At 39.5% G+C, this 24670-nt stretch overlaps 1 protein-coding gene across 12 annotated transcripts in view; it reads right to left on the bottom strand.

Moving 5' to 3' along the window:
- The window catches only part of KDM4C (lysine demethylase 4C), a 411111-nt gene that overhangs the window by 165186 nt on the left and 221255 nt on the right, over positions 1-24670 (bottom strand). For 10 of the 12 annotated variants that reach the window (XR_012037931.1, XM_072841283.1, XM_072841288.1 and 7 more), the window contains 3 exons: positions 24153-24391; positions 21673-21986; positions 16374-16482 (listed from right to left, as the gene is read on the bottom strand). Coding sequence is in view for 9 of the 12 variants with exons in the window: in XM_072841283.1 (XP_072697384.1) it covers positions 16374-16482; positions 21673-21986; positions 24153-24391 (662 nt within the window). In the remaining 3 variants the exon portion in view is untranslated. Of the gene's footprint in view, positions 1-16373; positions 16483-21672; positions 21987-24152; positions 24392-24670 lie in introns of those variants that run through there. The other 2 variants (XR_012037932.1, XR_012037934.1) reach the window with 2 other exon arrangements.

The following is a 24670-nucleotide window of genomic DNA, read 5'->3' as shown; positions in this document are numbered from 1 at the left end:
GCCTCTCTCTCTCTCTCTCCCTGTGTGTGTGTCTCTCTCAGTAATAAATAAATAAAATCTTTAAAACAAAACAAAACAAAGACAGGTCAAAAATTGAGCCTATGAAACTCACAGTGTGCTAGCTAATAGGACAGATGCTGAAAATTAGCAATAAAAACAAATAGTCCTTTACCTTCAAAGAGTTCAAAATTTCCCATGAGAGAAATCTCCAATTTCCTAAACTATTTTATTAAAAGCATCTATAATACAAAGTCAAAAACTGGCTGAACAAGATCTCAAAGCAAAGAACCACTAGCATGTTGCAATTTACATGCAAAACAAAAGCTCCCCTTAGCTAAAAGTCAGCCCTGGTCATCTACATAAAGGCAGCAAGATCCTGAGACATTTTGACCCAAGCACTGCAGAACTGCTTGGCATTTTAAACAAAACAGTTGCTTAGGAGACAAATAAGAACTTCATGTGGAGTGGCTATGATGCCAACTACTAGGGAAACAGGCACCCTGACTACTTGGAGAGAAGGCACAGAAATAACAAGATGACAAGGTGGCAAATGTTTATTCTGCCTCCACAATTAAAGCCACCACGTAATCCTATCAGCTATGCTTCTTGCTGCTCTTCCAACATGCCACATTCAGTGCCTCTTGGGGGCCTCTGTACTCACTGTTGTCTCCCAAGAAGATTCTTACTCTAGATCCCTAGGCAAACTTACTTACAGTCATTATAAAGTATATTTCCTCAAGAAAAGATATTAACAATTATGGAAATACTTGAGTAATATTCAAACATGTTCACCTATTATAGCAAACCTTTTCTCCTTTTTATTAGCATGGCAAAATCACTACATGGTCCAATCTTGACAATGTTTCCCCAAAATGAAAACATAAGCAGAAAAGATATAAGAAAAACAAAACAAAACCCACAACACTATACAGAATTGAAATGACGACAGAGTGGGCCACTTCCTGATCACTCACTCACATGTCACTTAAGCTATCACTCCCAACCCCCAGCAATGAAAACTCCCCTCCTAAAAGCAGGACAACGGTCCCTAAATATCAGCCTGCAGAAAGAACACTGCCAGCTCAGGACTAAGTTTTCAACAATCAGAGGCAAAAGAAAGAAAATGAAGACCACCAAGTAATCATAAAATTAAATTTTAGTCTATGTAAACTCTGTAAATTTTGCATACTTATTCTTGATCGTCATAATTAGCTTTACAATCAAACAAAAGGTGGCAATAAAAATTCAGAAAATATGGTACAAAATATGGGATAATCGAGTGGCCTACAGGGTTAAGACATCTCTGTCTCCAGGGAAAGGGGGTTGTGTACAAGTGTAAGGAAATGTAGAATAATACATTAAGTTGTGTGAAGTTACAGTTTCTGTAGATAAAAAATAAAATATTGACAATTTCAAACATTTCAACCTAATACAATATTTTTCTAAAGAATGGAACGTACCAAAAAAAAAAAAAAAAAAAAGAATGGAACGTACCACAATTATGTAGTACCAAAAGATAATCCTCAGATGTTTCTATCAGACTTTAAGAGTAACAAAACACACGATTTCAAAAGAATCAAAGTCTTGACTATCATTTTACAATCCCAATGCTTATAGCACACTCAGATGCCTCATCATAAGACTTCATGCCAGCCACTGATTCTAAAAAGTACAGAAAGCAATCATATAAGTTAAAAGTTAGCATTTTTCCCTCTAATTCAATCAAACATTTATGAAGCCAGTAGCATAACAAAAGCAAGGTGTTTTTTTATTTTTATCTCCCATTCTGCAATAAAAGTCAACACCATTGGAGCTTCCAATGGAATTTACTGACAGAGAAATCAAGCTAAACTGAGAATGCCTGACAATTATTACTCAGCTGAGTGCTAGATAAAATATCCATTAAATCTGAGTGCCAACAACATTTAATGTTTTATGTCCACATAATGCAGGAAAACAGGCTGTGACCTATCAACAGACATTCCTAGCCAATCTACTTAGTAATCTGCTGAAGTTGTTGTTTTATTGCTTAAACAGACAAAAATACAACTGTGCTTATTATGAAAGTGTAATATTACCTCAAGCAAATAAGATTTGATGGAACAAAGAGAAGAAAGAGATCACTATGTAAAAATTAATAACATTTGGAGCATGACATGCAACAGTCAGTCATAAAACGGCAATTGTTTTTTAAAACTGGCAGGGAAATTTTTACATAGGGGAAACACTGTTGATGAAGGATGTTCCTATACTTCAATGTTTTGCTTTTCAATGAAAGGCTAACATGGGGCAAGGGACTAGACTACATAGTATCCTCTATTACATATTCATAATATTCAAGTTTGAATGAAACTTTAGGGTTTGAAAGAAAATTTAGGACTACTAATGAGAACATGATAAGCCTCAGAGAGATTACATGACTTTGTTCTCCAGCGCCACATAGCTATTAACAGCCAAGGAAAGACCAGAACAAGGTTTCTGGTTGCCACCATTAAAAGTCATGTACTCATTACCATCTGGTAAAATAAACAAATGGGTGCTTTCAATATTTAAAATAAAATTGTTATCTTATTGATTGATTTCTAAAGATTTTATTTATTTATTCATGAGAGGAACAGAGAGAGAGAGAGAGAGAGAGAGAGAGACAGGCAGAGGGAGAAGCAGGCTCCATGCAGGGAGCCCGATGTGGGACTCTACCCCATGGCTCTGGGATCATGCCCTGAGCCAAAGGCAGATGCTCAACCACTGAGCCACCCAGGTGTCCCAATTGTTATCTAACTTAGTACTTAGATAATATTTGTAAAGTTTGAATCAATAAAAGGCATCACTATTATATTTGGTCAACATATCCACTAATCCTTAAAATAAAAGAAATAAAATGATGACTGGCAGATCTATACCAATTCTGTTAGAAAGGAGGGAATTACAGTATGCCAGAGACTAAAGGGCATAATTCTCCCCTAAAACAACTACCTACCAAAGGTAAGTGAAACATTTTTAAATTCTAAAAAATGTCCTTTTGTTAGAGGAACAAATGCAAAGTGCCCAGGAACCAGTTCGTACACTAGTAGCACTTACAATGACTGAATGACAAAGGCTAAACTTCAGAAAATATCACAGGAACTATCAAGCAATCCCAGAAGAAAACAAAAATCTCTAATGAAGTGAAATCAGTGGGTAGTTCCAGTTGTGGGAAGATGTGCTTCAGACTGATTCAGCATGCAACTACATCATAAACATGAGCATTTTAACCAAAGGAATGTGAAACAGAGAAAACCGCTTGGGAAAGTAATCAAATTTTGTCAGATTTTCATTTCTGAGATTACTTAATTATGCTTAATTATGCTTATATGTATACATTTTATTCTTTAAAATAACTAAAATATTTTGAAATAGGTTAAATGGGTTAAATAACTGTCAAACGCCAAGAATAATCTGTAAGTAAGGCAGCAATTTCTATCTCTTCCATCTCTATATTTAAATATTTAATCCATTACTAAATCAATTATAATATTAATATAGACAGATTGTCTAAAAAAATAAATTGCTGTAACATTGCCTGAAATATACTCCTAATCTAACCCTCAAGGCACTCAGACATTACAGAGATAGGGATCAAGGTCTAAGCTGTCTTTAATTTCAAAGAGATGCTTAGCAGCTCATTACTGTACTGCACTTGCTGAATTGATGATTTATAAAGAGTTTTCCAGACAGTTCAGATTAGAGAAAATTAGAGCCATGGCAGGGCTTTAATCTGAATATTGTCAATTTTCAAACTTGTAGGTGCGGTCACCTTTGTAGTTGGGTAAACATGCTACAGATGAGTATCTGGATCTTTCAACCTTTCTATATAATTATAAATCATAAAATTATAGTTGAAGAATTAGAAATAAAAATTTGGTCCACTAGGGATGAACTCAACATATCACCACATGTCATTTTAGGGTATTTGAAATGCCAAAAATCCATTCCTGAGCCCCTAAGTTAGAAATCCCAATCTTTTCTGGCAAATTCTCATATTTCACCCAAGTAGAAACAGAAGCCAAAATCAGTCAGAAAACTGAAAAAAGCGGGGATGAAAGGGTGAGGTGGGTGGTGCCTGGGTGGTTTACTGGGTTTAGCATTTGACTTCAGCTCAGGTCTTGATCTCGGGGTCCTGGATCAAACCCTGCATTGAGCTCCCCACTCAGGGAGAGTCTGCTTCTCTCTCTCCCTTTTCTTTTCCCTCTCCCCCCACTCGTGCCCTCTATCTCTCTCTCAAATAAATAGGTAAAATCTTTGAAAACCAAAAACCCCAAACAACTGATAAGGGACATCTAGGCCAGGACTTTAGTCAGAGTCTATTTTCCAGTAGTAAAGCAGATTCCACTTTAGAGTGGGTTCAAAAGATTTTGTAATTGTTTCTGCTAGATGCCTGAGACCCACTTTGACTTTAAATTTCTGACTTAGCATAAGACACACATGTGACGGCAGTCCTATGGTTAAGAACTGTTAGGATGACTTTCTCTTATTACCTATCCCCTTTCCCCATTCCAGCCCAGACCCAGGTAGCAAGCCCTCTCGTCCTTTGCCTGTTATGGTCAGCTCTGTGTGTCTGTGGGATCCTATGAAGTTCCCTATTTCCCAGCATATTTACCCCAAACAGCCACAGCAGGAGATCTCCTCTACCAACGTGAGGTTGTGAGGTTGTTTCTCTCTGAATCCCCCCTGGATTAGCTCAACTATCAACCTTCTACCTATTCTTCAGGATTATATCACAATAAGCACAAACATTCTCTCCATGCAAACACTGCTCTGAGTGCTCCACACAATGTTTTAATTCTCAAAACAACGCCACGTGGCTGATGATGCTATAGCCGTACTGTGTAAACACAGCTATCAAAGCAGGGAGGTCGGGATCCCTGGGTGGCGCAGCGGTTTGGCGCCTGCCTTTGGCCCAGGGCGCAATCCTGGAGACCTGGGATCGAATCCCACGTTGGGCTCCCAGTGTATGGAGCCTGCTTCTCCCTCTGCCTGTGTCTCTGCCTCTCTCTCTCTCTCTCTCTCTCTCTGTGACTATCAAATAAAAATTTATAAAAAAAAAAAAAAAAAGCAGGGAGGTCTCAGAGCTCACAGAGAGCTGCAGCCAGCTGATCAGGACTGTAGGCAGGGACAAACATTTGATATGGCTTTGCCCCTCCATGAGTGTGGAAGGTTGATTTTTGTTGTTGATGTTCTTTTGTTTTAAGTTATTTTTACTTACTTAACAGAGAGAGCCAGAGAGCACAAACCAAGGGTTGGGGGGAGGCAAAGGGAGAAGGAGAAGCAGACTCTCCCCTGAGGAAGGAGCCTAGTGTGGAGCTCCATACCAGGATCTGAGCCAAAGGCTTAACCGACTGATCTACCCAGGCATCCAAGGTTGATTGTTTTATCAATTATTTCTGGTTCTTTTGCAAATGGAGGATTATTTGGTAATCTAATCCATCACACCTTGACACTCCATGTCTCTTTAAAATACTTTTTCTGCCCAAATTAAAAAAAAAAATGTGTTTGAAAATGAAAAATTACCAATATACAAAACAAAACGAAGATCACGTGATAACAATCTTATATGTTTTCTTATAAACTTTCAACTTACTTTTAAAACTCTCCAACAAAACTGACTTGACAGCATGAGTATGTCAACTTCAAGTGCCACCAGCAGCAGTAGAGATCACTATATGGAATATTACTATATCAGCCACTACCTTGTTCATGATGCCTCTTATGTGTTTACAGGGCTGCCCTTAGTGCACACTTGCTTGAGAAACATTAACCTTATCAACTCACCAAGGGAGTTAGGTGCACAGGAAGTACAAAAGCAGTAAACATCATAAAAGTCGATGGTAGGAAAAGCTGGAAATTTTACAAATGTAAATTTAAAAGAAATGCATACATATATGAAGGATGAGAGCTTCAGAGAACAAAGAATGAACCATGAGGGGTCAGGCAAGGCGATTGACAAAATTCATGTTCAGTATATCAGTATAGGAGGAGGTTTGGAATCTGTCAGCACGATTAAAGTGCTGCTGATGAAAACCCCAGTCAGCAAACACATGAGGAGTTAGACATTTGTGAATGTGAATGACCTCAAACTAGGAAGAAAAGTAACAAATACAAATACACACTGCAGTGCTAGGCAAGCAACTGCCCCATTTGGATATCATTACTCTGGGAGCCCTCAGGTCTCCAAAGCATCAGCCATGTCTGTAACATGGCAGTTTCATTTCAACTTTGAACATGTCCTAGGATTTGGCACAATGGTAAAGAAGATTCTAATACAGTCGCAATACAAGACTGGGTGAGCTAAGATATGTATTCAGCTAATTAAAACTGTGTGTTTTCCTATACACATACACATATAGAGAATATTTCCTGAACAAGAACTTAGATTTTCCTTTAACATGACAGTATATATCATATTAAAGTATTTGACTAATGGCTAATTTCAAAGTTACTGATCACCAGGGCTTTCTTGCTTTTGAATCCACAGGTGATTTAAGCCACAGTGGTTAACTCTAAACTAGGCTGGGAAGGCAAGATGAAAGGAGTGAGTTCAGAGAGACAGACAAATAATGAAGCATAATATAAAGTGACAAGTGGCATACTGGTGGTATACTAGAGCTAAGTATACATATAACAAGACAGCAGAGGTATGGACAGGAGGAATAAGTGGTGAGCAGAGATTGGTTCAAGAAGGAAAAGAGAGTAGCACAGGTGAAGCAATAGTTGGCAGAAGTGCATCGAAGTAAACAAGCAGATTACATTCAGAAGGGAAAAATGTTGAATGGATGAAAAGGAGGATTCATGGAGGGTAGTTGAGAGGAATGAAGCTGAAAAGCGAAGCTGGTACGGGATCATGATGGCCTTAAAGTCACTTATCCTGCATCAAGGCTGGAATATTAAGGGAAATGTGTGAGACCCTTTGAGCCCTCATCTTCACCAACCAAGGAAAAAGAAATATTGTGGTAGATTTCTGAGCTTGCAACCCTACAATGAGTCCATCCCCTCACTCCTAGTACCGAGGCCAGGCAACAGTGTTCTTGGAGCTTGCCTAGTTTACCAATACTGCATGCACACTCTCCTTCCTTACAGGTGGCACTCAACCACAAAGTGCTGAAACTGGAGAACAGGAATATGCCATTATGTTGGTTGACATATCATAAGAGGAGGAATAAGGAAATGCTTCAAAACTAAAAATGACCCATCCAGTCTTCTCTCTTACATTTTAATTCAACATTTCTATTAATTACTTTCATAAACAGAAAAAATATAGAGTATTAATCCATGTTCCAGGATCACGTTGTACAGCTGTCTAACTTAGGAAAATACAACTGAAAAACATTTCAGTTAAAAGGAAACCAGAGGCAGGTTAGAAATTTCTTTTCAATTATAAATAATAAAATATTCAGTACACATTTAAGATTTTTTTCACAAAAAACAAAAACAAAGAAGAATTAGATATTAGGAGGGAGGGGCAAGATGGCGGAAGAGTAGGGTCTCCAAATCACCTGTCCCCACCAAATTACCTAGATAACCTTCAAATTATCCTGAAAATCTATGAATTCGGCCTGAGATTTAAAGAGAGAACAGCTGGAATGCTACAGTGAGAAGAGTTCGCACTTCTATCAAGGTAGGAAGACGGGGAGAAAAAAGAAATAAAGGAACAAAAGGCCTCCAAGGGGGAGGGGCCCCGCGAGGAGCCGGGCTAAGGCCGGGGCGAGTGTCCCCAGGACAGGAGAGCCCCGTCCCGGAGAAGCAGGAGCTGCACCAACCTTCCCGGGCAGAAAGGCGCCCGCAGGGAGTTAGAGCAGGACCCCATGGGGGCGGGGATGCCCTCAGGCTTCCGGGGACACTAATAGACACCTGCGCCCTGGGGAGAGTGCGCCGAGCTCCCTAAGGGCTGCTCGGAGGGACTCAGGCGGCGGCTCCGTTGGACGGGGCTGCAGGGCCCGGGAGCAGCTCAGAGGGGCTCGGGCAGAGGAAGAGGCTCCGTGCAGAGGGAGCTGCATGGCTCCGGGAGCAGCGCGGCAGGGCTTGGGCGGTGGCTCCGCAGGGAGGGGGCTGTGCGGCCAGGAGCCGAATCCAACAGCGCAGGCCCCAGAGGACAGGGCACCGGGACACAGCCCAGGATCCGGCCGCCCCCGGGGGCAGGCATGGGCCGGGAGGGCCCAGGACAGCAAGGACACTCCTGCCCCGAGCTGAGCAAATCAGCGGCCCCACCCCGGAGCATCCAGGCCTTGCAGATGGAGAGCTCTGTAGTCACTGCAGGAGCTGACTCCAGGACTCCAGAGCTGGCCGCTGCCACTGCAGTTGTTCCTCCTGGGCCTCACGGGGTAAACAACCCCCACTGAGCCCTGCACCAGGCAGGGGGCAGAGAAGCTCCCCCAAGTGCTAACACCTGAAAATCAACACAACAGGCCCCTCCACCAGAAGACCAGCTAGACGGACAAGTTCCAGGGGAAGTCAAGGGACTTAAAGTATACAGAATCAGAAGATACTCCCCCGTGGTTTTTTTTTTTTTTTTTTTTTGCTTTTTGATTTGTTTCCTTCCTCCACCTTTTATTTTTCTTCTCTTTTTTTTTTTGTTTTTTTCTTCCTTTTTTCTTTTTCTCTTTTCTTTCCTTCTTTTTCTCCTGTCTTTTCCTCCCTTTCCCAATACAACTTGCTTTTGGCCACTCTGCACTGAGCAAAATGACTAGAAGGAAAACCTCACCTCAAAAGAAAGAATCAGAAACAGTCCTCTCTCCCACAGAGTTACAAAATCTGGATTACAATTCAATGTCAGAAAGCCAATTCAGAAGCACTATTATACAGCTACTGGTGGCTCTAGAAAAAAGCATAAAGGACTCAAGAGACTTCATGACTGCAGAATTTAGAGCTAATCAGGCAGAAATTAAAAATCACTTGAATGAGATGCAATCCAAACTAGAAGTCCTAACGACGAGGGTTAACGAGGTGGAAGAATGAGTGAGTGACATAGAAGACAAGTTGATGGCAAACAGGGAAACTGAGGAAAAAAGAGACAGACAATTAAAAGACCATTAAGATAGATTAAGGGAAATAAACGACAGCCTGAGGAACAAAAACCTACGTTTAATTGGGGTCCCCGAGGGCGCCGAAAGGGACAGAGGGCCAGAATATGTATTTGAACAAATTCTAGCTGAAAACTTTCCTAATCTGGCAAGGGAAACAGGCATTCAGATCCAGGAAATAGAGAGATCCCCCCCTAAAATCAATAAAAACCGTTCAACACCTCGACATCTAATAGTGAAGCTTCCAAATTCCAAAGATAAAGAGAAGATCCTTAAAGCAGCAAGAGACAAGAAATCCCTGACTTTTATGGGGAGGAATATTAGGGTAACAGCAGACCTCTCCACAGAGACCTGGCAGGCCAGAAAGGGCTGGCAGGATATATTCAGGGTCCTTAATGGGAAGAACATGCAACCAAGAATAATTTATCCAGCAAGGCTCTCATTCAAAATGGAAGGAGAGATAAAGAGCTTCCAAGACAGGCAGGAACTGAAAGAATATGTGACCTCCAAACCAGCTCTGCAAGAAATTTTAAGGGGGACTCTTAAAATTCCCCTTTAAGAAGAAGTTCAGTGCAACAATCCACAAAAACCAGGAATGAATAGATATCATGATGACACTAAACTCATATCTCTCAATAGTAACTCTGAACGTGAATGGGATTATTGACCCCATCAAAAGGCGCAGGGTTTCAGACTGGATAAAAAAAGCAGGACCCATCTATTCGCTGTCTACAAGAGACTCATTTTAGACAGAAGGACACCTAGAGCCTGAAAATAAAAGGTTGGAGAACCATTTACCATTCAAATGGTCCTCAAAAGAAAGCAGGGGTAGCCATCCTTATATCAGATAAACTAAAATTTACCCCGAAGACTGTAGCGAGAGATGAAGAGGGACACTATCTCATACTTAAAAGGATCTATCCAACAAGACGAGTTAACAATCCTCAATATATATGCCCCGAATGTGGGAGCTGCAAATATACAAATCAATTAATAACCAAAGTGAAGAAATACTTAGATAATAATACACTTATACTTGGTGACCTCAATCTAGCTCTTTCTATACTCGATAGGTCTTCTAAGCACAACATCTCCAAAGAAACGAGAGCTTTAATGATACACTGGACCAGATGGATTTCACAGATATCTACAGAACTTCACATCCAAACTCAACTGAATACACATTCTTCTCAAGTGCACATGGAACCTTCTCCAGAATAGACCACATACTGGGTAGCAAATCGGGTCTGAACTGATACCAAAAGATTGGGATTGTCCCCTGCATATTCTCAGACCATAATGCCTTGAAATTTGAACTAAATCACAAAAGAAGTTTGGAAGGACCTCAAACACGTGGAGGTTAAGGATCATCCAGCTAAAAGATGAAAGGGTCAACCAGAAAATTAAGGAAGAATTAAAAAGATTCATGGAAACTAATGAGAATGAAGATACAACTCTTTGGGATGCAGCAAAAGCAGTCTTAAGGGGGAAATACATCGCAATACAAGCATCCATTCAAAAACTGGAAAGAACTCAAATACAAAAGCTAACCTTACACATAAAGGAGCTAGAGAAAAAACAGCAAATAGACCCTAACCCAGCAGAAGAAGAGAGTTAATAAAGATTCGAGCAGAACTCAATGAAATCGAGACCAGAAGAACTGTGGAACAGATCAACAGAACCAGGAGTTGGTTCTCTGAAAGAATTAATAAGATAGATAAACCATTAGCTAACCTTATTAAAAAGAAGAGAGAGAAGACTCAAATTAATAAAATCATGAATGAGAAAGGAGAGATCACTACCAACACCAAGGAAATACAAACGATTTTAAAAACATATTATGAACAGCTATACACCAATAAATTAGGCAATCTAGAAGAAATGGACGCATTCCTGGAAAGCCACAAACTACCAACACTGGAACAGGAAGAAATAGAACACCTGAACAGGCCAATAACCAGGGAGGAAATTGAAGCAGTCATCAAAAACCTCCCAAGGCACAAGAGTCCAGGGCCAGATGGCTTCCCAGGGGAATTCTATCAAACGTTTAAAGAAGAAACCATACCTATTCTACTAAAGCTCTTTGGAAAGATAGAAAGAGATGGAGTACTTCCAAATTCATTCTATGAGGCCAGCATCACCTTAATTCCAAAACCAGACAAAGACCCCACCAAAAAGGAGAATTACAGACCAATATCCCTGATGAACATTGATGCAAAAATTCTCAACAAGATACTAGCCAATAGGATCCAACAGTACATTAAGAAAATTATTCACCATGACCAAGCAGGATTTATCTCCGGGACACAAGGCTGGTTCAACACTCGTAAAACAATCAATGTGATTCATCACATCAGCAAGAGAAAAACCAAGAACCATATGATCCTCTCATTAGATGCAGAGAAAGCATTTGACAAAATACAGCATCCATTCCTGATCAAAACTCCTTCAGAGTGTAGGGATAGAGGGAACATTCCTCGACATCTTAAAAGCCATCTACGAAAAGCCCACAGCAAATATCATTCTCAATGGGGAAGCACTGGGAGCCTTTCCCCTAAGATCAGGAACAAGACAGGGATGTCCACTCTCACCACTGCTATTCAACATAGTACTGGAAGTCCTAGCCTCAGCAATCAGACAACAAAAAGACATTAAAGGCATTCAAATTGGCAAAGAAGAAATCAAACTCTCCCTCTTCGCCGATGACATGATACTCTACATAGAAAACCCAAAAGTCTCCACCCCAAGATTGCTAGAAGTCATACAACAATTTGGTAGCATGGCAGGATACAAAATCAATGCCCAGAAATCAATGGCATTTCTATACCCTAACAATGAGACTGAAGAAAGAGAAATTAAGGAGTCAATCCCATTTAAAATTGCACCCAAAAGCATAAGATACCTAGGAATAAACCTAACCAAATATGTAAAGGATCTATACCCTCAAAACTATAGAACACTTCTGAAAGAAATTGAGGAAGACACAAAGAGATGGAAAAATATTCCATGCTCATGGATTGGCAGAATTAACATTGTGAAAATGTCAATGTTACCCAGGGCAATATACACGTTTAATGCAATCCCTATCAAAATACCATGAACTTTCTTCAGAGAGTTGTGTGGAATCAGAAAAGACCCCGAATAGCCAGGGGAATTTTAAAAAAGAAAACCATATCTGGGGGCATCACAATGCCAGATTTCAGGTTGTACTACAAAGCTGTGGTCATCAAGACAGTGTGGTACTGGCACAAAAGCAGACACATAGATCAGTGGAACAGAATAGAGAACCCAGAAGTGGACCCTGAACTTTATGGTCAACTAATATTCGATAAAGGAGGAAAGACTATCCATTGGAAGAAAGACAGTCTCTTCAATAAATGGTGCTGGGAAAATTGGACATCCACATGCAGAAGAATGAAACTAGACCACTCTCTTTCACCATACACAAAGATAAACTCAAAATGTATGAAAGATCTAAATGTGAGACAAGATTCCATCAAAATCCTAGATGAGAACACAGGCAACACCCTTTTTGAACTCAGCCACAGTAACTTCTTGCAAGATACATCCATGAAGGCAAAAGAAACAAAAGCAAAAATGAACTATTGGGACTTCATCAAGATAAGAAGCTTTTGCCCAGCAAAGGATACAGTCAACAAAACTAAAAGACAACCTACAGAATGGGAGAAGATATTTGCAAATGACGTGTCAGATAAAGGGCTAGTTTCCAAGATCTATAAAGAACTTATTAAACTCAACACCAAAGAAACAAACAACCCAATCATGAAATGGGCAAAAGACATGAAGAGAAATCTCACAGAGGAAGACATAGACATGGCCAACATGCACATGAGAAAATGCTCTGCATCACTTGCCATCAGGGAAATACAAATCAAAACCACAATGAGATACTACCTCACACCAGTGAGAATGGGGAAAATTAACAAGGCAGGAAACAACAAATGTTGGAGAGGATGCGGAGAAATGGGAACCCTCTTACACTGTTGGTGGGAATGTGAACTGGTGCAGCCACTCTGGAAAACTGTGTGAAGGTTCCTCAAAGAGTTAAAAATAGAGCTACCTTATGACCCAGCAATTGCACTGCTGGGGATTTACCCCAAAGATGCAGATGCAATGAAACGCCGACACCTGCACCCCAATGTTTCTAGCAGCAATGGTCACAATAGCCAAACTGTGGAAGGAGCCTCAGTGTCCATCAAAAGATGAATGGATAAAAAAGATGTGGTTTATGTATACAATGGAATATTACTCAGCCATTAGAAATTACAAATACCCACCATCTGCTTCAACGTGGATGGAACTGGAGGGTATTATGCTGAGTGAAGTAAGTCAATCGGAGAAGACAAACATTATATGGTCTCATTCATTTGGAGAATATAAATAATAGTGAAAGGGAATAGAGGGGAAGGGAGAAGAAATGTGTGGGAAGTATCAGAAAGGGAGACAGAACATAAAGACTCCTAACTCTGGGAAACGAACTAGGGGTGGTGGAAGGGGAGGAGGGCGGGGGGTGGGGGTGACTGGGTGACGGGCACTGCAGGGGGCACTTGACAGGATGAGCACGGGGTGTTATTCTGTATGTTGGTAAATGGAATACCAGTAAAAAATAAATTTATTTTAAAAAAAAGAAGAAAAAAAAATAATTACATACCAGTTTTTATGTAAAGGCTTTTATGTTATATTTTAAACATAATTCTTTTCTTAAATATACCCTCTCTGCTCTACCAGAAACAACACTGTTTTGCTGGTAAGTATAGAAAATCTTCCAGAAAAGAACAGGCTGAGAGCCTGGAAATCCTTGCTGATTCTGTGTTTACTGGATCTTCCACTAACCAGAATGGTCTCTATAGTTTCAGATCATTTGAATATCAAAGAGTCACTTCACTGTCCTTTGAGAAGACCAACTTAGCAGTGACTCTTAGCTCCTAGCTACACATAAATTCCCAGAGGTGCTGGATCAAAATTTTTCCCCTTTGCTATATTTCTGTTAGGGAGTCAAATTCCAGCTTCAATAGAGAAATGTTCATTTACCAGCAGAAGACACTGTTTGCTGTTTTTGAGATACAACTTCTCAGATGTTCTAATCTAGTTATGTTCCTGACTGACATACACCTACTTGTATATGAGGAATGCAAGAGGAGTCTAGTGGTCAAGGTAGAAAAATTCACAAAAGAAACTGGATTTGGAGTTGTGTACTCCCAATGAGCACTAATCCCACAGTTCATCATTTTCTAATAATGATGTTCATTCACTTCCAACTGTACCAGACACAGAGGCAAAAGGCAGAAGTAACATTCACGAGTCCCATGATATATATACACTTGACCCTTGCACAACTTGAGAGTTAGGGTGGCCAAATCCCCATGCAATTGAAAATCCACATATAACTTTGAACTTCCCCAAAACTTAACTACTAATAATAGCCTACTGTTGACTAGAAGCCTTACCAATAACATAAACAACCAATCTTTGTATATTATATGCATTATATACTGTATTCTTACAATAAGATAAGAAAAGAAAATTTTATTAAGAAAATCATAGGGAAGAGTAAATACATTTATAGTACTGTACTGTATTTATTGGAAAAAACTCACCGAAAAGTGGACCTGCACAATTCAAACCTGTGTTGCTTAAGGGTCAAATATAATTTACTCCTGGACACAGGATATTCCCCCTTGTTAGTATGGAAACTTGCAAAAATATTTAGCATCACTAAAATTCTGATTTTTTTCTTTTCAATTCTCAAAAATCCTCAGAGGATCCTTTACTATGTCCTTAACATATTAAAATACAGAGCTTATGGCTGCAAAAAAGTACAATCACCCCAATGTTTCATCAAGACATTTAACCTTAAACTCTTGAGATGCCTTTGTTAAACCAATTCATTTAAAAATTTTGTAAGTTATACTGACTGAAACCAGAAGTGCTCTCCATGGAGAAACGCTGGGCCAATTTATGATGGCTTGCATCAAAATAAGAAAACTGGAGAAAGTAGTTTTCCTTATGTGTTAGTATAATCCATTCCTTTCCAAAAAGCTACACTAAACACAGCCGATGATGAAGAAGGGTAATTAAAATTCAAAAGTAATGTATGGTAAGCAGTAATTACCTTATACAGAATTGTCCTTTATTTTGACACTAAGAGGAAAATGGTTTGTGCTGAGCACAATAAAGTAAGAGAAAGAAGAAATGAACATGATGATATATGGAAATAAACATGAATATGTTTCACTACTTCTATTACTAGATACAGAATTTCACCTTTGGCTGGTGTTACAGAAATTGCTACAATCACTGATCCCTACACTGATGATCTTTTTTCCTAACTAAACATAGGGTATAAAAGTAGACAGCAAAAAAGAAAAAAATCTGCTACAGATGTCTACTCTGCTGACTGTATTCAAACCAAACAAGAAGCCTGAACCCAAGGTTCATATTACTCCATTGAGAGCATCATCACAAGCACATGATGTTAACAATTTGCACCAGTAAAGGACAATACTTTGAAGAAAGGCTTTTTATAGAAAACCTATTTCAATCGATCTTTTTAGAGAAAAGAAAAATAAGCACACACACACACACACACACACACACACCCGGATGTGTTATGAGATGCTTGCAAGAAAGAAACAGTGAGTCAGTGGTCTGATTTTTAACTGAAAGCAACAAAAAGACATTTTTGGAAAAAGAGAGAAAGAGAAGTAAAAAGGGTAGCCAGGTAAAACAAACAGATAAGTACTATGTCCAGGAATAGTAACTGGTTGTAAATGAAACTACTTCACATCAAGCCATGTCAGTAAAATCTAGTTAAGGAGAAAGGATGTTTCACCACAAACCAGGCATAACAGGATATGGAGGGCACTGCACATGGTTTCTTATTCAAGATGGTGTTAAAAATATTGAAGGACTCAAGTTAAAAATAAAGACAATGCAAAGAAACCTACCGCATGGTAACTCTGTGATCTGACACCTTTAGAGAAGTGGTTCTCAACTTCCTCTAGAGTATCTTAAGGCAAATGTCAGAAAAGACCAATTTTATCCCATCATATAAAATGGGAAAACTTTGACTAGGAACATAGCCAGCTTATATGAAGCATGAATTTACCCTTAAAATCCAAATTCCTTTTGTATGTAAACTGTTTATTACTTATGATTTCCTTATGTATATCTTTACAATTTGGTCAAATTTCTTCTCTACCAAGCAATTTTTAGACAAGTCTGTTATAACAAACAGAATAAATGCTGCATACCACATAGTATACACAGAATAAACACTGCAAAACATCACAAACTCACCTTCATCACTTATTGCCTGCTGCTTCACCAGAGTCAGTGGGGATCTTGCTGGAGGCTTACTAAGAGGATGGCGCCAACTTTTAGCAGTTTTGGTTTCTCCTTCTATTCTCTGGTCACAGAACAAAAATGGAAAAGAAACACTCACAGTTAAACATTGTTATGAATGAAAAACTATGGTTCACAATGATTTATGACAATTTAATTATAAAGAATTCTTATACTTATTTATGTGCTGGGGAATTAGTCCTTTATTTAAAAAACAAACAAAACCTATAAGTCAAAAGAAACAGGAACCCATCCTATTAGTTATTTTTCCAAGAGATCAATTAACTGTCCTTCCACTGCATATTAAACTACTATCTATGGTATAGGGTAGGCTTATCAAACTTGTAATGAACTCAGCAGTTACCAAGTTTTCAAAAGTTCTTCCAAACTAATCTATATTTAGAATTATAAAATCATAACAACATAGAACTATGGCATTTGGTCACCTTGTACTGGCCACGTGTGAAAATCTGGCAGATTATTTTGCTTTCTATCTTCACCCAGAATGCAATACTGCCAAAGTGAGCCTGTATACTTCCTTCCACTGAGAAATGAATGACCACTTCTCTGAGGATCAAGTAAGAAATGTAAAGAATTTTTTTAATATGGTATATTACTGTCATCTTGAAACCACTTAAATTTTACATAAAATTTTTTGGTCTCTCCAAACTATATTTTCCTTCCAAGGGTATATGAAAAACCACATATACCCTGACATCTTCAGATAACATCTACTTATAAGCTCTCTTGCCCATGCAATCAGAAACAGAGAAAAAGAGATGGAAGGAGGGAGATGCTCAGAGAAAGAGTCTGAAACTAATGGATCTGCATCAATAATTGACTAGGGAATAAAGGAGTCTCAGAAATGTCCTTGGTAAGCTGAAAAAGCAGTGGCTAGAAGTAGAAAAACTACACCAGCTTCGGACACCAAAACAGGATTATGAGAAAATGTGTGACAACATTCTCATCAAAGCTGGGATTAAGGAAAGGATGTCAAAGAACACAGAATGAGGGGAACCTGGGTGGCTCAGTCAGTTCAATGTCTGACTCTTGATTTCTGCTCATGACCTCAGAGTCATGAGATCAAGCCCCGTATTAGGCTCTGTACTGGGCATGGAGATTCTTTCTCTCTCTCATTCTCTTTCTCTCTCTCTCCCCACACCAGCTCTTCCCAGGCCCCCTGCTCTTAAAAAAGAAAAAAGTAATACCGGATGAGATTTATCTGTGGTTCATACTAGCTAAAATAATTTTTTTAAGATTTTATTTATTTATTTGAGGGAGAGAGACAGAGATAGCAACAGAGATAGTGAGAGAAAGCACAAGCAGAGAACAGAGGGAGAAGCACACTCCCTGCTGAGCAGGGAGTCCCTGTGGGGCTCAACCCCAGGACCCCAGGATCAGACCTGAGCCAAAGGCAGACGCTCAACCACTGAGCCACCAACACCCTCTACCTAAAAATTAATATGAAATATTTATCAAGTCCTCACTATATGCCACATTGTTCCTTAGAACTGAGCTACAGCAGGAAAAACTACCCCAGGTCTCAGCTTTCAAGAAATGTGCATTACAAAAGAGGAAGGCATAGACAATAAACAATAAGAAGTATGTTTACTAGGTATTATTAAGAAATATGCAGTAGGGGTGCCTGGGAGCGCTATCCATTGAACCTCTGACTCTTGGTTTCAGCTCAGGTCTGATCTCAGGGTGGTGAAATGGAGCCCTGCTTCGGGCTCTGCACTCAGTGTGAAATCTGCTAGATCCCCTCTTCCTCTCCTTCTGCCCCTCCCACTCATGTGTGCAAACACAAGTTCTCTCTCTCTCTCTCTCAAATAAATCAATCTTAGAAGAAGAAAAGAAAAGAAAAAAAAGAAAAGAAAAGAAAAAGAGAGAGAGAAAGGAAAAGAAAGAAAGATGCAATAAAGAAAAAAGGGTTGAACAAAAGAATGGAAAGAGATGGGAGGGAGCTATTTTACACGGGGTCATCAGAGAAGGCCTTTCTGACAAGGAGACATTTGAATCTTGAGTGCACTGAGGGAGCTGTCTGGGCTCAGAGAAGGATTTAGGGCAACAAGAACAGCATGTAAGGTGTGAACATAATCAGTGTATTGCAGGAAGAACATGGAGCCCAGTTATAGACAGACACTGTTCAAAAAATAGTATTTCTTGGGAAGTCTGACTGAAGTGTTATACGCATAGACACAGCATTACATTTCATACTAAGAAACACTGGTCAAAACCACATGAGAACAAAGTGGGTCTGTACTGCTCTGAAGGGCTGCCTGACAGCACAGTGTGAGAAGAGAGTATCACACAGCTGATTCTGTGAAGGAGCAAACCAAGTCACTTGGGCCTCCATAGTAGCTGGGAGCATTTGCTCAGTGAAATGATAAGGTTGGAATAACCTGGTAGCTCAGCGGTTAAACCCATCTGCCTTCGGCTTAGGGCATGATCCTGGAGTCCCAGGATTGAGTATCTCATCAGGCTTCCGGCATGGAGCCTGCTTCTCCCTCTGCCCATGTCTCTGCCTCTCTCTCTGTGTCTCTCATGAATAAATGACTAAAAATCTTAAAAAAAAAAAAAAAAAGGTTAGGATGAAAGTTAAAGGCACCGAAGGTAGAATCACCAACACGCCAACACTGAAAACAAGGAAAGAGAAAAGTTACTTTGGGTTCCATTCTAATTTAAAGAATGTGAGTAAATGTAATTTAAACAGGCATTTGACTCATTCACCATTCCACAAAGAAACCCAGTATCTGCTTAGCTGCGCTTAATCCCCATGTGAAATTAAGTTGTAAATTTTGCTTATTATTATGTGAAAACTATTTTCAAATTTCCCTTAGCAACCATTTCAAATAAATTAGATCATATTTTATTTTTCTATTTCTCTTATGTTTTTGATAAATATTTAATAGTTCAGTAGGATACACAATGATGCATAAAATGGTAAAAGTTATTGGGTCAAATTAGCAAATTATCTATATTTTATTTGATATTTTAAAACTAGTATGACTATCCCCAGATTTCTTCATCTAATATCCCTTGTAACTCAAACATGTGACAATGCCTGTGGTGAGATGAAATATGCAAGAAATGGGTCTGTCCAGTGACCAGCTCAATTTGTCAGCTCCAACAACTGATACTCTTCTTGTGTCCTCAAATTCTCTCATCCAGTTGTATAGGTCAACAAAGGGCCATGAATTCTGACACTACTACACACAATCGGAGCTTGCCTGGTCCATTCACAATCTTACGATTAAAGCAACAGTTTATACTGAAAGCATATAATATAGGGACGCCTGGGTGGCTCAATGGTTGAGCGTCTGCCTTCAGCTCAGGTCATGATCCCAGATCCTGAGACCCTGTATCGGGACCCCTATGAGGAGCCTGCTTCTCTCTCTGCCTATGTTTCTGCCTCTCTCTCTCTGTCTCTCATGAATAAATAAATAAAATCTTAAATATATATATAAATGAAAGCATATAAATGAACAAGAACATATGAGAACAGGGAGGCCCTCTGTAAAGAGTTGGAATGGAGTGCCTGGCAATCAAGAGGGGTCTTGAGTTTTCTGAGAGGCAAAACGCTTGTTTCTGGCAGCAGGTGGGACCAGAAAGGTCAACCTGGTCCTAGAATCAGAGCTCAAGAGGAGACAAGGGAAAAAAAGACCAGGTGAGTAAAACTAGAGCCTGTGGGAAGCCTGCAACCCAGAGGTCTAAGTGATGGCAGGAGGCAGTCAGAGCTGCATGTGAATCATTTCCAGTATGGTTAATATTACAGGTAAGAGAATCATTCTATAATCAATGTCAGTATCCCTGTGATATCCTACTACAGTTTTCCAAAAGGTACCACTGGGGGGAAATGGGGACACCAGATCTTTCTGTATTATCTCTTACAACTGCATATGAATCTATAATTATAACAAAACTAAAAGACAACCTACAGAATGGGAGAAGATATTTGCAAATGATGTGTCAGATAAAGGGCTAGTTTCCAAGATCTATAAAGAACTTATTAAACTCAACACCAAAGAAACAAACAACCCAATCATGAAATGGGCAAAAGACATGAAGAGAAATCTCACAGAGGAAGACATAGACATGGCCAACACGCACATGAGAAAATGCTCTGCATCACTTGCCATCAGGGAAATACAAATCAAAACCACAATGAGATACTACCTCACACCAGTGAGAATGGGGAAAATTAACAAGGCAGGAAACAACAAATGTTGGAGAGGATGCGGAGAAAAGGGAACCCTCTTACACTGTTGGTGGGAATGTGAACTGGTGCAGCCACTCTGGAAAACTGTGTGGAGGTTCCTCAAAGAGTTAAAAATAGACCTGCCCTACGACCCAGCAATTGCACTGCTGGGGATTTACCCCAAAGATGCAGATGCAATGAAACGCCGACACCTGCACCCCAATGTTTCTAGCAGCAATGGCCACAATAGCCAAACTGTGGAAGGAGCCTCGGTGTCCATCGAAAGATGAATGGATAAAGAAGATGTGGTTTATGTATACAATGGAATATTACTCAGCCATTAGAAATGACAAATACCCACCATTTGCTTCAACGTGGATGGAACTGGAGGGTATTATGCTGAGTGAAATAAGTCAATCGGAGAAGGACAAACATTATATGGTCTCATTCATTTGGGGAATATAAATAATAGTGAAAGGGAATAGAAGGGAAGGGAGAAGAAATGGGTAGGAAATATCAGAAAGGGAGATAGAACATGAAGACTCCTAATTCTGGGAAACAAACTAGGGGTGGTGGAAGGGGAGGAGGGCGGGGGATGGGGGAGAATGGGTGACAGGCACTGAGGGGGGCACTTGACAGGATGAGCACTGGGTGTTATTCTGTATGTTGGCAAACTGAATACCAATAAAAAATAAATCTATAAAAAAAATTTTAAAAAAGAAAGTCATCAAAAATAAGAAATATGTAAGTATGTACATGACAATTAAAATTAAGAAACAAAAAAAATAAAACCAAAGTTCAGTTTTAGGAAAAGGTAAAGAGAACAAAAATTAAACTACAGCACGTAGCCAAAAATTCCATACTACCTGAATTATCACCATGTGAGCCCAAAGTCACAAAAGGCTTACCTCCCAGTCATCAAAAGAAGTATGACTCAGACCTGTTAATGTGAAAGGTTATTTCTACCCTATAGCAAGATTTAGATGCACAGCATGGTCTTCCAGAAAGTACTCTCACCACACAATAAATATAGTAAAAACAGACATTGCCACATACTCCAGGGAGTTCGAGGCCATTTCTCTCCCCACTGGAGATCGCTGGGATTTCCCCAAGTTCAAGGCCACTCCTGCGGCTCTCCACATCACTCTCTTCTCCCTCTGTCAACACACTGTTAGTTTCTGCCACTGAGGAGCACGACTCAGGTGACTTTGGCCATGGAAGCTTGGGTGGGTCTGGTTCCTTAGATGTCACATGGCCACTAGATAGGGAATCACCAGCTTCACTGGGATGTGAAGGTAGGATTATACCACAGGCTTGGTTATCCTTAGTTTCTATTTCTTCTGTTATAGATGTGCTTAAGCAACTGTTTCCTGAGGAGTGAAACAAAAGGCTGTTAACAAATCTTACATTGCATGATTACTCAATTAGAATTCTCAATTAAATTTCTATCTTTCAACTTATTCTCTAAACTCCCACAGACATGAGTGGGAAAGTCACCATGGCACCACAGAGCCTTCATAGTTATTACCGTGAGATCTCAGAGTTTGGTAAAGAATATACTTACCGACAAAATGAGTTTAAAAAGGGATTATGCTTTGACCAATGTCAAAAGCCAATGCTATAGTAATAATTACCCAAAGCAACAGCAATTTGAAATCTAAAAATAGGCATTATATTCCAATACATGATGCTAAGAGCTTCTACTAATGAAACATTTGGCTCAGAGAACATATGGAAAGAACATATACAAGGGTGTGCAGATCCCAGTAAGAAGTATGTCCCACACTAAGCCTGCACCATAGGCTGATGGAATATAAAAGGAAATGACACAGCGAGCACGTACCCTCACTGCCATCTCTGGGCACCCTTCCCCTCCCTTACAAACAGTTGTGGGCATCATCTCACCTACCGTACACTAGCTCTGGTGCTGAACACAGCCCAGTTCTGTGCCTAAGTCTCCTGCCAGGTCTCAAACCCTGGAGGTCAAAATATAAGGAACCATGTGGCAAAGGAACTAATAAAACTGGGTTCCCCTGGCCCATCAAGTATCTAATTAAATCCAGTGTGATTAAAGACTACAGTAAGGGTCTATTTGAAAAAAATCTAGAAGGGCCTGGGAGGCTCAGTCAGTTGAGCATCTGCCTTCTGCTTAGGTCATGATCCTGGAGTCCTGGGATCCAGCCCCACATCAGGCTCCCTGCTTGCAGGCTCCCTGAGCTTCTCCCTCTCTCTCTGCCCCCTCTCATGCTCTTTCTTTCACTCTATGTATCTCAAGTAAATAAAATCTTTTTTAAAAAATCCATATATATAGCACAACTGTGTTCTCTGCACTGCTTGCTACTTCTTTCTCTACCTTCTCCACCTTGCAATTTTCTATTAATTCATCACAAATTAATTCAGGTGTCACCTAGTCCAGCAAACCTTGCCAGGCCAGCCTCTGGTCTTCCTGTAGTCTTTCCTTGGTATAACAGCAATACCCTAGGACATACATCTCTATTATGGTACTTATCACACTGGATTGTAATTGCATGTTTGTCTAGCTCTCCAATACAGTATGAACTGACTAAAAAGAAAGTCTATTATTTAAACTATTTAAACACAGATGGTTGAAGGGCAAAAAGCAGTGAAAACGGAGACACAAGAGAGAATCAAAACAGGACTATGATAAGGACTTTTTCTTTTACTCTAAGAATAAGAGTAAAAAGAAAGTAGGGACAAGACCTACCCTACATCTTTTAAAAGGATCACTCCTACTGCCCTATGGAGAAGTGACAAGCATGAATAGAAGGTAGACACCGGAAGAACAGAAAAGAAGCAGTTTCTGCAACAGTCCAGTCAAGAGATAATGGAACTTTGAACAAGGAAGGAATAAGGGATGGATGGTCAGATTTGGGGGAGTCCCACAGTTGAAAGATAGACAGATGAGCAGGATGAGAAATTATCAATTAGCTCAATTAGTAAAAGAACAAAAATTCCAACAAATATTAAAGAGGTAAAGCATTACAGTAGTTTCAGAAAAATCTACTATAAAAGGGAAGAAAGCAAAGTAGTTGAGACTGAAAGTGATGACTTCAGAGAAATGGCCAGGGGACCATACACACCATTTCAAAAACTGAATGATTCTTGTTATTCTTTTTTAAAATCTTAATATTTATTTTCTTCTTAAAATTAAGTTGAAAGCTAAAAACCTGCAAAGAATTATCTATAATTGGTTTTTACTATTCCATGTGAATTTAAGAGAAACTTTCCAAGAATGTATTGTGCATTATAAATTCAGTTGCACCCCCCTCAAAAATTTTTTTCATTTCAGCATTTTTTTAATTAAATCAAATAGGTACTGCTGGCTGTCTCATCATTCCATCACACATAGCAGTGATCCAATATTCACTTGGCCTTCTATTTCCTCATAGCATTAGATGCTTTACTGATTAAGCTATGTAGAAAGGTAAGATACCTATCCTAGAACACAGATTTAAGGCATCAGATCATCAACCATCTCAATACTTAAATGTGAAACCTAACATTCAGTTTCTCACCTGGGAGTTTGATATTATCTGATGAATTCTGATCTGGCTGCTTCCTGCTAGGAGAAGCTGCTTCTTCTGAAGGTGCTTCTGTGTTCCCCATCCTCACTGCTTTTTCTGGTTTTTCACTGACCTTGAGATCATCTGGGTCTGTGTCAGGGGAGAGGCTCTGTGCCCCCTCGACTGCAGGTGACACCTCTTCATCCTCCTCATTCTTAAGTCTCTTAGAATGAGAACCAGTGCACTGGAAACTATTAACACAGATTTAAGAGAAACTGTGGTGAGAGCAGAATGCTTGCAGTGGACAAGATAAAACATATACCAATACAAATGCTATTTTCATTTACTAAAAGAAGGGAAAAAACTGATAGCTTTTTAAGCATTATGCAAAAATAATCTTCATAAATAATAATTTTAGAATTGAAATCTTAGTGGTTTTAATAACAATTCACTAAAAATGAAAATTAAAACAACTGTAAATAATTGATTATTAAACATTATTGGGGAAATATCGTTGCTAAAATTGTAAT

The sequence above is a fragment of the Canis lupus genome, chromosome 10 (genome assembly GCF_048164855.1).
Source record: "Canis lupus baileyi chromosome 10, mCanLup2.hap1, whole genome shotgun sequence".
Taxonomy (NCBI): domain Eukaryota; kingdom Metazoa; phylum Chordata; class Mammalia; order Carnivora; family Canidae; genus Canis; species Canis lupus.
This window is presented reverse-complemented; position numbering and strand designations above follow the sequence as displayed.